We start from the raw sequence: 12,605 nt of genomic DNA on the forward strand, positions 1-12,605 counted from the left end.
GGGGTTTGAAGCCCTCGTCCTCGCTGAGCTGCAGAGACAGCAGCAGTGCAGCCAGTTCTGTGACACTCTGCTTAAAACAGAAGGTATAAAAACAGCTACAAATACACACACACACACACACACACCACACTGTCGCCATTCATTCATCATCTTTTGCTGTGTGAGTCCATTTTATCAGTACACTGTGTAGGAGGTTTGTATACAGACAATTTGGAGCTCTAGTTTCATGTAGTTATGGAAACCATCATCATTACTGACGCTGTTTGTCTCCTCCAGGTATATCAGTCCCAGCACACAGCTGTATTCTGTCAGCCATCAGCCCTCACATCTCCTCTGCTCTGTCCTCCACACCGCCACCCCCTGCAGGACAGAGCCACCTCTTGGAGTTTAATGCTCTCAGCACCTGCACCCTGCTCCACATGGTCAGGCTGTTATACTGTGGGGAGATGGCAGGGGAGGGGGAGAAGGAGAAGCAAGATGCTATTTCTGCTGCAGCCAAGCTGGGCATCCACGGGCTGGTGGAGGTCGCAAAAGGTGATCTTAAGGACAGAAAAGAGGACGGGCAGCATGCGGAGGTAGGAGTGCAGACGGAGCCATTGATGCCTGAGGTGAATGAAGGGAGACGGGGCAGGTGGAGGAGAGAAGTGAGAGAGGGGAGCACGTTTCTGTGGAAAGAGACGCCGTCAGAGGGTGAAATAGACATGTGGACTCAGACAGAGGAGCTGGAAGTAAACACAGCTCCCACCTCTCAACCAGCAGCCTTGGAAACCATAGATATGTCTGCTCTCCAGAGTGTAGGGACAACAAACTCCCAGCTCGTTCCCCCTAACATTCCCTACATCCCCATATCCCTCGTCTACCCGCCAGATGAAAACCAAATGCACCAACCTTCCTCTGCTCTCGTAGACTCTATACAAGTATCCACAGCAGCTGGACACACATCTGTTGCTGCTGTGGCACCACCGCCCAACTTCATCTCCCCACCCCTTCCTTTACCCAGCCAGGTCGCCCCATGTGCTGCTGACCCTCAGAGCTGGTGGGCGGGCCCCCAGGAAGCAGCCAGCACTGTCAGAGTGGCTGAAGAATGGGAGGACGAGCAGTTCGAGCAGTTTCAAGACAACATCCCTGGATACATCAGCTACTTCCTGAACCCGCCTGAGGAGGAGGGGGGTCCCCCCAGGGGGCGAGCAGGGACGAGGCAGGGAGCAGGGGCGGGAGGTGCAAGGAGAGCTGGGACGGGTGAGAGAAGAGCCGGGAGACCAAGAACGGGAGGGAGGGGTAGGGGAAGGTTAACGCAGATGGTGGATGTGCAGGAGGTGGGGGTGAGCAGGCTGCAGAAGATGTTCTTGCATAGGTGGGGGCTGAGGGCTTCCAAGACGGGTCAAGGCGGAGGAGCTGCGGGCAGGAAGTTGTACCTGAAGACCAGAGAGCTTCTGAAGACCAATAAGAGGAGAAGAGGGCGCAGTAATGTGTGGGAGTCCAGCCAGAGTGGAGACATGCCGCCGTACAGTGGGACAGGAGGAGGTAACACGCAGCGTAAAAGGAGCACAACGCAGCAGTTGAAGCAGGTGAGACTGCTGACAAAACACTGCCCTGTATTTAACATAATCCAAACAAAATACTTATACATCTGCACTCTGTATTGTAGCATAATTAACGTGCTTTTCTCCTCTGGTGCAGGAAGGCCCTCCTGTTGGCAGGGCTCAGAGGGCGAGGGCCAAACCAACAACGAAGGCCAAACCAACAACCTCACAGCCTTTTCCATCACCCACCCTGCTGCCACCTAAAGCCTCTTACGTGCCTCCAGCCTCGTCCCTCCTCCACATCACCTCCCTCCCTCCTCCAGTTCCTGCTTCTCCCGAGGAACACTTTGAACGTCTGTTGGAGGAAATGATGATGGGCCTCGATATTTTACCAAACAACAACAGTGCTCCACACGCTCAGCCTCTTCCATCCAGTAGCAGCAGTCATGCCTACGCCTCCTGTGGCAGTACTTTGGCCCAAAACAAACAACAAGGCCACTCCACTGCAAACTATGAGATGCCTGTTCTGCAGCATCAGGGAGAAGGAGCGCTGAGTGAGATACTTGATGACTTCCTCCAGTCCTTTGAGCAGCACATTGACAGCTGTGCTGCCAGGGAAGAGGTGGAGATGGGTAGTCGGAGCTGCACAGAGTCTAGTCAGTCTCATACCGTCCTGAGCAAAGACAGAAAAACCAAGACGCCTCACAACCATAATCTACAGAATAAACACACACCTGGTCCAGTCAGACACTCTCAGATAACTGAACTGCAAAAGAGTGATGCAGCCGGAAGACGGCCGGGACATTCACATTCACGCAAGGCTTCTGCTCCCAGTGCCGCTCTATCCAAACATACTGAGGGATCACCGGGGAAAGTCAGAGCACCGGCCAAACGACGGAGGAGAAGAAAAAATGAGTATGCATTTGGGATTAACGTGAAGGTGAGGAAGTCAGAGCCAAGGAGTAAAGCAAAAGCGAAAACTGTTCATGACCAAGTAGACAAGCAGCTGCAGCAGATGCCTGTGGTGAAACTGGAGAGGAGTGTCTCGCTGCCAGCCAAAGTTGCACTGCAGGATGGCAGCTGTCTGGAAGTCAAGGTGACAGACTTTTCAAAGTACTCTCCACTAATGCTCCTGATGATGTCTGCTGTCATCATCGGTCGAGTCAAAGTCTGATAACTGATATTAATATGAGGGCGAAATATGATTGTGTCACAGAATGAGACAGAAAATGTGTCAAATCGTTTGTCTGTACATATATATTTTACAGATTCCTGCCAAACTAAAGACGACGTCATCATCAGCACCATGTGAAAACTTGTCTGAAAAGGATCAGCCAGTCTCGTGGAGCACAAAGATTTACCCAATCAGGAGTAGATTTAGAGAAGCATGTATCATGGTGAGCATGGACCTTTTTTACAAGTTCACAGACCTTGTGTACACGACTGTGTCTTCCTTACATCTGTCTGTCTATGCTACGGTTTTAGCCACATTAGCAGTGAGGTACTCGAGATAACAATGGCTCAAACATGTCAACAGCTGCTGCATGGATTGACATGAAATTTTGTACAGACATTCATGGTCCCCAGAGAATGTATCCTGTCAGCTTTGGTGATTCCCCTTTCCTCTAACACCTCCAGCAAGCCAAAGTGTTGTCTAAAAACTTTGCACAGACATTTATTGCTCCCAGACAATGAAGCGTGTGACGCCATTGTCTGTTCAACTGCTGTATCTTGAGCTTCGTGCTAATGAACATATGTAGCCGGCTAACACGATAAACTAAGATGGTGAAATGTGAAACAGTATACCTGCTAAACATCAGCATGTTAGCATTGTCATTGTGAGCATGTTAGCATGATGATATTAGCTTTAAACTTAAAGCACTGCTGGGCAGAAGTACAGCTTTGCAGAGATGCTAGCCTTCTTGTAGACTTTAGACTCTTAGAGGCAAATTCACAAAGGATTGCAGCCACTGCCAGACATCAGACAGAATTGTCCTCTGTTTTCAGTCTGACATTAATTGATTTCCATCGAGGGGGGAAGATTCTATTTTCTCTAACCACTAACTAACCACTCCTGAAGGCCATGCATGCATAAAGAGAACTCTGTTTCTGTTGCTGTCTCGTGTGTGACAAAGAATGGATGAGGAGAGACTCGTTGTTGAGGTCAAGAAATATCCCGAGCTAAACGACCCACAATCCCGTCCTTATAAAGACCATGGCCAAAAAGATATTGCCTGGCGAGTCATAGCTCTGGAGATCGACTCCTTAGGTGAGAAATCACGTTTAATTAGGGGCTCTCCACACGTGATTTTAAGCTAACTCAGAGGTGGTAGAGGTACAGATCTTTCAGTAGAAGTAGTGATAACTTTGTTGCGGTTGCCTGTTAACAAGATTCAGTGTGACGCATTCAGTGTGTGTGAGAGGCGGCACTTGACACACGTCACAGGATGTGATGCAGTGGCGCCTGTGTGTTTTCAGCTTCAGTCCCTCTGCGCTTTTTGGTCATTTTTATTTTAACCTAGAAGCCACCATTTCATGTCACAATGCCAAATGAATCAGTCAAGTTGAGCTTGTGGATTGGGCAGATTCAAAGGTCTGGACTCAGGCATTAACGGCTGCTGATAGCACCACAAACTGCACATCACGTTCAACCACTATCTGCCCCGTCTCAGGGCCACAAAAGATAATGCGCTAATTATATTACAGCACCTTCACACCCATAAAGTTTTGCAGCTGAGTGCAATTTGCCCTTTTTTGTCTGCATGTGATTGCCATTAACTATGTGGCAAAGTATGAATGTTGCCTTTGCGCCAAAAACACAGGAGGGAGAACAATCGCGGACACGAGCTCCAGGTCCTGACCAACGAGGTACAGAAGCATTTCTCAAAACGTAGCGCAAAGAATTTAAACTTCAGACAGAAACGTTAGCTGGAGTTTAATTTCCCGGTCTGTCAGTGCTCATAATGTTTTAAAACGTACACCTTCATAGTGTAAAAGAAGCTCACATTATTTGAACTAGAAGACAAAAGAAAAGATACCTGTTTTGCTTTAGTTAACGCCAGCTCACTCACGATGTAAATAATTTCACGTTACCTGCATGTGGCTTTTAGCGCTGATAATGGAGAATTACTATTTCTCTTTTTGTGGATGTTTTGAGAATCACACAGTTTCTTTTTGTCTTATTTGTGTAGGTTTAGCAGCTGCAAAAGCCACTCAGTCCTTCTGTGAATTTGCCAGTTATTCTGTTGTATTTGTCTGTATAATTTCATAAGTTTAATTTACTTTACAGGACAGTATGCCCTTTCTTGAGCCACTTGTAGACAAACAACCGTCCTCAGCAGGCCCACCAAGCCACACAGGCCGGCCCAAGAAAAATGGACAGTTCCTCAGTTTATCAAATGATGTGAGCTCAGCACCACCAATTCAGCCACAGCCTGTAGAGCCCTGTGGCATGGATCAACAGCCAGAGAGAAATAAAGAGAGACATGAAGAAGAATTGACTGTCCAGCCACAGGAAGAGGCAGAGAGCCCGAGGGGAGTGAAGAGGAGAGCAGAGTCAGAAGAGGAGACAAGTGATAATTCTACTGTGACCAAGAGGGTTTGCTTTGAGCAAATGGCACAGCCGACGCCTGAAACACACACACTGAGCTCCTTCTCCGCAGACATTGTCTGTGAAGTAGCAACCAGAGAATTGGGGGAGGTTTCCAGTGCAAGAGATGGTCTACGAAGAGAAAAAGGAGAGGCAGAACCAGTGTGGACTAAAATCAAACTCACAGAGCAAAGTTTGATGGATGAAGAGATGGAGAGCAGCGGTGTCACAGTGAAGCATTTTGCTCCACCCTCTTTACATTCAGAGAAGGAGGTGCGTCTGGGGTCGACAGGAAGCTGGGAAGAGGAGGACGACGAAGACATTGATGTGATTGGCGGTTCCAGCCCCACCCTTGATCCAGTGATCATCAACTGGAGTCAGTCTTCAGAAGGTGAGGAAGATGAGGACATTGATGTTGTTGGTGAAGAGACAGACTACGAGTCATCGTCGGTCTTCATTACTGTTGATTAAGGTGAGCTTGTTGACAGGAAGTATCAGACTTAGGTGCTCCTACATTTCCAGTTTTCTTTTATACTCGTATTCAGTTTTTGTTTTTTCCGACATTTCTCAGAAAACATTTCTGAATTGATTTCATTCAGCTGTAAGTAACAGTGACAGAGATCGAGACAAACATGGTTCAGTAGTAAACGTCTTCTGTTTTCATTTTGTTCACCTCAATGTGCAAACACACTGACAATCACGTGAGGGATTTTTGTCTTCCTACTGTACCAAAGTTTAGGAAAAGAAAAGTTGTGAGCAACATAATTTTGATTAGATAGAAAGGAATGAAAGAAAAGATGTGCAACATAATGCATAAACAAAATAACGGGACTGTGCAGTTTATATGCAGCTGTTGAGTTTCAGCTCTTGAGTTCAGTATTCAGACCTAGCCAGTGTCACACCGTCAAAGCTGACTGTGATCTTTTTTTGGATGTTGAAGATATTTAGCCATTGATTTTATGGAGAGAGTTACAGATTTGTTACTACTAAGTCCAGTAATATGTGATTAAAACATGTTCAGCATAGTTTGTTTTAACTGTCAAGTGTTGAGAACAACACTAACCGAAACTAACCAAACACTTTAGAAAAAGATTAAACGCAAAAACAAAATCAGGTTTAAGTACCGTCAAAGCAATTAAGAGTGTTTTATTAGTTGTAAATGTGACTATGACTGTATAAGTTGTAAATATGATTGATCGTGTCAGCCTCTGTTGTGCCACAGTTAGTAAATGTTCCAGGAAAACTTGTGTCTTCCTTGTTTTACTCTCAGGTTATGTTTAACAGTGTCGAGGACTCTGGTTTCTACAATAAAAATTCTTCTCTAGTTCCTGCAGCAGCTCTGCTCTGTCACTCTGGATTTCATTTTAAGATGTACAAGGAAGTTAAAGTGGCAGTCTCAAAGGTTTCAGTCCTAATTGATTTGGCAAGACCTGTAGGTACTGGTGGTAGCAGCAGTTTAATGCCAGGGCCACACCAGACGCGGAAGCTCTGTGAATAGCCTCGAAGTGAAGCCAGTTTCCTTTCGGCGCCCATGTTAACCGATTGTGTCATCCACACCGGCCGTGCTGCGCAGCTCCGTGGCCGGCACTGCAGCGATTGTCGACCGGCGTGGAGAAATGCCCGTCTGATGTGAACGGGCTTGCGCAAGAATTTCGGTGCGCTGCGCTTCGCAGCACTTCGTTGGCAGTGTGGCCCTGGCGTAATAGTTCAGGTCACAGAGATCTGTGGGCAGCGAAACAAACATTTTAATGAAGTCAGGCAATTACTGGTCTTTTTCTGTCATTCTGTGATCAACCGTGATCGGATGCCAGCTGATTGGCCGTTTAGCTCAGTGCATGAGAAGAGAAAATGGGAGTGAGGAAAGCAAACAAACGGCTAAAGTCAAGACGCTGTGATATCAAAACAAACTTGTTAAAAAAATTTTAGCCATTGAGCTCTTTAGCAGAAACAGCTCGTAATTGTGTTATTGTTCACTGCCTCACAATTAATATCCTTTATTCTTCCAACATCAGGTTATGTTAATGTGCTCACTTGCTATCTAGCGTCTTGAGTCCTAGTCTTCCAGTTTTCATTTTTCAATGATGAACACAGAGCATCACTGTCTGCTGGTATGGAGAGTTATTTCCTCTCACGCAGGCGCAGAACGTGCAGGTGGTATGAGTTTGGACAGCAGGGCACGGTGAGAGGAGTTAGTTTCCACACTGTGGCTCCTGACTGTTCCATCGCTTACTGCATTTATGATGAACGATAGCCATAAGTGCTAGGGCTGGCAATCACTAGAGGCTCCACTATACAATATTATCACGATACTTTAAGTCACGGTACAATATTATTGCGATTTTAAACGTGTTGCGAAATGCTGAGTATTGTATACTGTATACTGTAAATTACGTCCCCGGAGGAAAACTTTGTCAACATCTGTACTATTTAATAAAAGAAAGTAACGTTTATTTTGTATTAGTAATATTGATATTATATAATACAAAAAACTGATACTCAGCACTGTGTGACAATACGCAATTGCCATGCAAAAATATTGTGATACTACGCTGTATCCATTTTTCCCCTACCCCTAGTATGTGCTAAGCTTAGTGAAAATCACATTGCATTTCCAGTAACTACTTCATAACAAAAGTCAGATCGTGTTTCGCCAGTTTAAATCTTTTAACGTGTAGGTGCAGAACCTTCTATGTTTGTAGTAGTAACGTCAAACAGCATTTTTTCTGTCAATGTTGCTCTAGACACTCGGTTCAGTATACTGCAAATATATGAATATTATCGTACTTTAATTAGTGGGCCATAGGCTCAGGCTCAGTCACCATTGTATGACCTCATTTGGTGATAGTGAATAAAGAAGATTTAAATGAAAATCTGAGAGATTATTACTTTAAAGGTCCAGTGTGCCAGCTTTAGGGGCATCTATTCACAGAAATGGTAGGCTTTATGATATCCCTAACTATGTTTTCAGCAGTGCCTAACCCACTGGGAAATAATGATGTTTTCGTCACCTTAGAGTGAGCTGTTTATATCTACGTATGGAGCAGGTCCTCCTCAGTGGAGTCCACCATGTTGTTCTACAGTGTATCGAATTTCTTTGTGCTGCTCATTGTCAGAATAGCAAATCATATTTTATTTGTGTTTTATTTAATTGCAGCATTTTACTAAATATTTTATTTTTTTGTTTTTTGGCTATTTTTATGTTTTTTTTTTTGTTTTGTTTTGTTTTTACGTTCAGCTCTCTCAGCCATACTAAACAGTGTCATTAAAATACTGGATGTTTGTCCTGTTTCCTCCCCTGTCCTGCCCCTTTTTCCATTAGTCCCCATCTTCCTTTACAGTATGCTGTTTGTCTAATTTAGCACTTTTAATTAGTTTGGCAATTATGCTTTTGAATACACATAAACATGTGGCTCCATTTTCAGGCTTGAACACATGGTACAAATACCAGTTACTCCTGCTACATACTTCTAAGTTTCAAAAGCGTCCATAGACCTTCTGAATTCTAGTTTCTCTATTTAAGCCCACTGCAGCCACAACCACTGTTCTAGACAGTTTACAGGCACCTATCACACCTGCAGGTGGTGTGTTTCATGCTGCAACGCGAGATGAAGCACACTTTATTCATCACATACAAACTTAATGAAACAAAACCACCTGAAGTGAAAATGAGTTTATTAGTTATCAACCTGTGGATCAACCTCCTACACACAACAACAAAACACATCTGAGCTGCACCACAGCACAGTCGGCTGCACTGAGGAGACTGCTGGGGAGGTTTCCCGCTCACAGCGCCACGTTGGAGCTTCATCTCCCCCCTCTGTTTGGTTCCAGCTTGCTGAGGAGTCGCTCTGCTCATCGCCCAGCTCAGGTGAGGAGTGCAGCGCAGGTGTGTGTTTGTGTGTGAGTGTGTAGGGACCTCTAAACCAAATAAAAAGACACTGTGTGAGTGTCAGTTATGTCAGCATGTGTGTGTGTGGTGGAGCGTGTGTTTCCCTGTGCTTTAACAGTGCGATATTGTCTCTTATCACACTCTGGCAGCGGCTGTAAATCAGTAGTGGTGTTGGGGCGGCTGTTGCGGCTCAAGTCAAGAGGAAGGAAAGGATTGAAGAGAGAAAGAAAGAAAGAGGGGGAAGGGGGTTTTGGGGATGAAGGGAGGGGGTGGAGGGGAGCTGCTGTCTCAGTCTCAGCCTGTCCTCCTCTCAGTGCTGGATACGCCTGATGGACTGGATCTGAGGGGTCTGACAGTGGGAGCCCCAGTTCCTCCAGTGCTGGTAGTCTCCACTGTGTCTCTCACACTCCATGATGTACTGCTGGCCCCTGTAGCCAGGGTACTGGTAGCACACAAAGCTGCATGAAGAGGGAACAAGGGTTAGCGGGACAAATTTAGTAACAAATTTAGTACACGCTTGAAGCTTCCAGCTGGTGTGTCTATTACATATAATACAAGATAATGAGGGCCTGTGGTGACAGTGTGTTTGTCGAGTTTGATAGAGCAGAAAGCCAGATTTGAAATGAATGTCCAGTAAATCATGTGGAAAGTGGAGTATTTGCTGATAAATTGCATCTAATTCTTGCTGTCCACACAGAAACTTACGCGCCGCACTGCACATGCATGGAGCCAACTTCAGGCATCATCCAGCCCATGGCCTGCAGAGAGGGGTAATCATCACAGATCTCCACGCTGCGGCCCATGAAGTTCTCCCTCTCAAAGATGACCATGCGACTGCTCTGGTGGGACTGCAGCGGGACAGAGAAACAAACAGTTGAATTTCGGACTCTTGAGGTTATCCGTCGCTTGTCACCTGAACATTAAGAGATAGGAAGTACTCACAGCGCAGTAGATTGGGCGCAGAGACATGAGGCGCTCCACATGGTAGGAGATGGAGCCACTGTAAGCGTCCCAGTGGGGGTACTCTCCTCTCTCCAGGATGAACTGCTGGCCCTGGAAGTCGTGGTGCTCAAAACCCACCCAGCTTTTCAGAGAGAGAAGGAGAGATATGTCAACATCACTTTACTGTGTGTCCATCTGAAGATGTGTGTTTCTGAAATCTAACTTAGTTGGGAAAATTCTGACTATTTCACAGTGTGAGTAAATAGATTTTACATATATATATTTTAAGATATAAAAACCATAAAGACAATCATAAAAGAAATATAACATAGTGACTGTAATGATAGAAAAAGGTGATAATAAGGACAATAAACGGATGCTCCAAACTGGATTTTGGAGAATTAACACATCTCTTTCTCTACCAGGCTCAAGCAACAAAACAAAACCACACAGCTCACTTTGCAGAGTCAACAACTCAATTGTCTCAGTGCTTAAAGCTTCCCACATGACTCCTCTTTATCTCCTGTTGCTGTTTAGGGTGGGTGTATGATAATAACATTTCTTGATTCACCCCATCTGTATATTTCATTAACTTCTCACCTGTGTCTTGTTTTTAACCAGAGGAAAAGACTCAGACACTTACGCTCCACTCTCCACCCTGATGGAGCGGATGTTGTCCAGTCCGCAGTCCTGGATGTTGCAGCACTCGGAGGTGAACTCCAGGCACTTGCCCTGGAAATGCTCCTGCTCGAACACAGTCACCTGAGGGAGACATGGAGAGTGAGAAACATCAAACAACAAGTAACGAGTTTGGCAATAAGGTTGCCTGTCCATCTTTACCAAGAATTTTAGAATGTGTGAACAAATGAGTGTGTTTACCTTGAAGAAAGGAGCCATGCCCATTCCTGAGTTGACCAGCGGCTGCATCATTGGGGACCTTGTAGTTCTGTACATCTTTACTCCTGAGGTTCAGATGAGGACAGAGAAAAGAAAAGCAAGGTAAGATATGGATGTAGGAGGAAAAAATGTCCTTTGAAGACTGGTTTCAAGCATCAGTAATTCAATATTCTAGGGTATTTGGCCACTTTTTCTAAGTGTAAAACATGATGGTGCTCAATATCCATTTACAGACACACCACTGTGAATCATTCAGCTACAACACATCTGAACTACAACATCTGGAGACCAGAAACAGTTCATTTACCTTTTAAAATGTTTTTAAAGTAATTGAAAATATAAAATATGAAATACTGATTACAGTTAAGGTGTTGATCAAGTGTTTCAGAAAGTGCTTTTGCTTTTCAGTGTCTGTGTTAGGCACCTGTCTGTCTGACCCTGAGCTGTGTTGAGAGCAGAGATATGCATCCTTACCTATTTGGCACTTTATTGGAAGAGCTCGAAAGTGGTACGCGCCTACCGCCTGCCTCGCGTAGAGCTTTGAGAGAACCTGGCGCTTCAGTTTTATACCGACGGTCGGGGAGCGCGCCTGCCGGAGCGCGTCCACGCCTCTGACTCGGTCCATGCGCAGCGTCCATTTGGCGCAGCGGTTCAGCGCCCAGCAGCGAGGCGCGCTCCCGCCGCTGGAAGGCTGTTGTCCGGCTCCAGGGGCCAGCTCAGCACATCCCATAGTGCTGCTGGTGCTCCGGAACAAAGGCGCTCCGGTATGTTCGGACCCCGGTCAGCAGTCCAGCGCGTGCCCAGGCACAAAGGGCCGGGATCGGGGTGGAGAATGTGGGGATTAACGGCGGAGCAGAGAGGCACCGCGGGGGGGACACAGAAGGAGATAGCGGGATGGGTCTGCATGAGTGTACAGACAAGTTAGACAGCTACAAGTTTGATCTAAGTGCTGTGCACACATGGCATCTCATTGCACGCGCACCTTCGAGGGTGCAGGTACAACCACAGGCGTAAAGTTAAGGGGGGTCGCAGGGGACATGCCCCCCTTAATATTTAAAACATGTGCATTTGTCCCCCACAATAAAAAGATGAAAATAAACATTTTGAAAAATATATTTTACCATAAATTGATGCAGAAATGTCACAAATAGGTGCATAAAAATTATGTAAATGCAGGAAATCAAGTGTTTATTAATGCTCCGAATGTTCTGCCAAAGGACCCCCAAACCCCCATTTCATATATGTCCCCCTCCAGTGTTGAAACCTACACCCTTGGGTCCACCTGTGTACACACAGATGTGCGGTTTAGCTGTAGCTCAGTGGTTTCCAAAGTCCTCAGGCACTCCCACAACACTGAATCCAACAGCTTCTGATGAAAGTTTCCCTGCCGTCACATCCCAGTTTATCCAATTATAAATGACGTCAAACCTCAGCCAAAATAGATCCTATGAAATGTGGGTCTGTGGTGTTACATCTATATGTGGGGGTCTTCCAGATGGAAACACTCTGACTTCAAGTGAAGAGACATTTTATTCAGATTGATGTATTACACATGAATGTTACTCACTGTTATCATCTGGAAATATGAAGCCTGGAATATTTCTGTGACATTACGTTCTGCTTTAGCTGCCTTATATGAAAGCCAGAGGTTTGAAATCACACATTCATGTAGCCACAATCGAATAATTCATGTCACTGTGTGCAATAAAACGTGAGTATACTGATTTATACTTTGAATTAGTGGACTGGTGTGTTGACAGGACAA

General features: G+C 45.6%; 2 protein-coding genes across 2 annotated transcripts; one reads left to right on the forward strand and one right to left on the reverse strand.

Moving 5' to 3' along the window:
• Positions 1-1,288: 1,288 nt before the first annotated feature.
• LOC125894420 (uncharacterized) lies at positions 1,289-6,438 on the forward strand. Its single transcript, XM_049585780.1, has 4 exons — positions 1,289-1,568; positions 1,681-2,619; positions 2,792-2,920; positions 4,813-6,438. The coding sequence occupies exons 1-4, from the start codon at positions 1,299-1,301 to the stop codon at positions 5,581-5,583; spliced, it is 2,109 nt and encodes a 702-aa protein (XP_049441737.1). The 5' UTR covers positions 1,289-1,298; the 3' UTR covers positions 5,584-6,438.
• A 2,329-nt stretch (positions 6,439-8,767) lies between these two features.
• Positions 8,768-11,475, reverse strand: LOC125894421 (beta-crystallin A1-like). Its single transcript, XM_049585781.1, has 6 exons — positions 11,315-11,475; positions 10,823-10,905; positions 10,587-10,705; positions 9,944-10,085; positions 9,707-9,849; positions 8,768-9,459 (listed from the first exon to the last, which is right to left on the reverse strand). The coding sequence occupies exons 1-6, from the start codon at positions 11,463-11,465 to the stop codon at positions 9,312-9,314; spliced, it is 786 nt and encodes a 261-aa protein (XP_049441738.1). The 5' UTR covers positions 11,466-11,475; the 3' UTR covers positions 8,768-9,311.
• Positions 11,476-12,605: the final 1,130 nt, after the last annotated feature.

This window comes from Epinephelus fuscoguttatus, linkage group LG9 (genome assembly GCF_011397635.1).
Source record: "Epinephelus fuscoguttatus linkage group LG9, E.fuscoguttatus.final_Chr_v1".
In the NCBI taxonomy this organism is placed as follows: Eukaryota; Metazoa; Chordata; class Actinopteri; order Perciformes; family Serranidae; genus Epinephelus; species Epinephelus fuscoguttatus.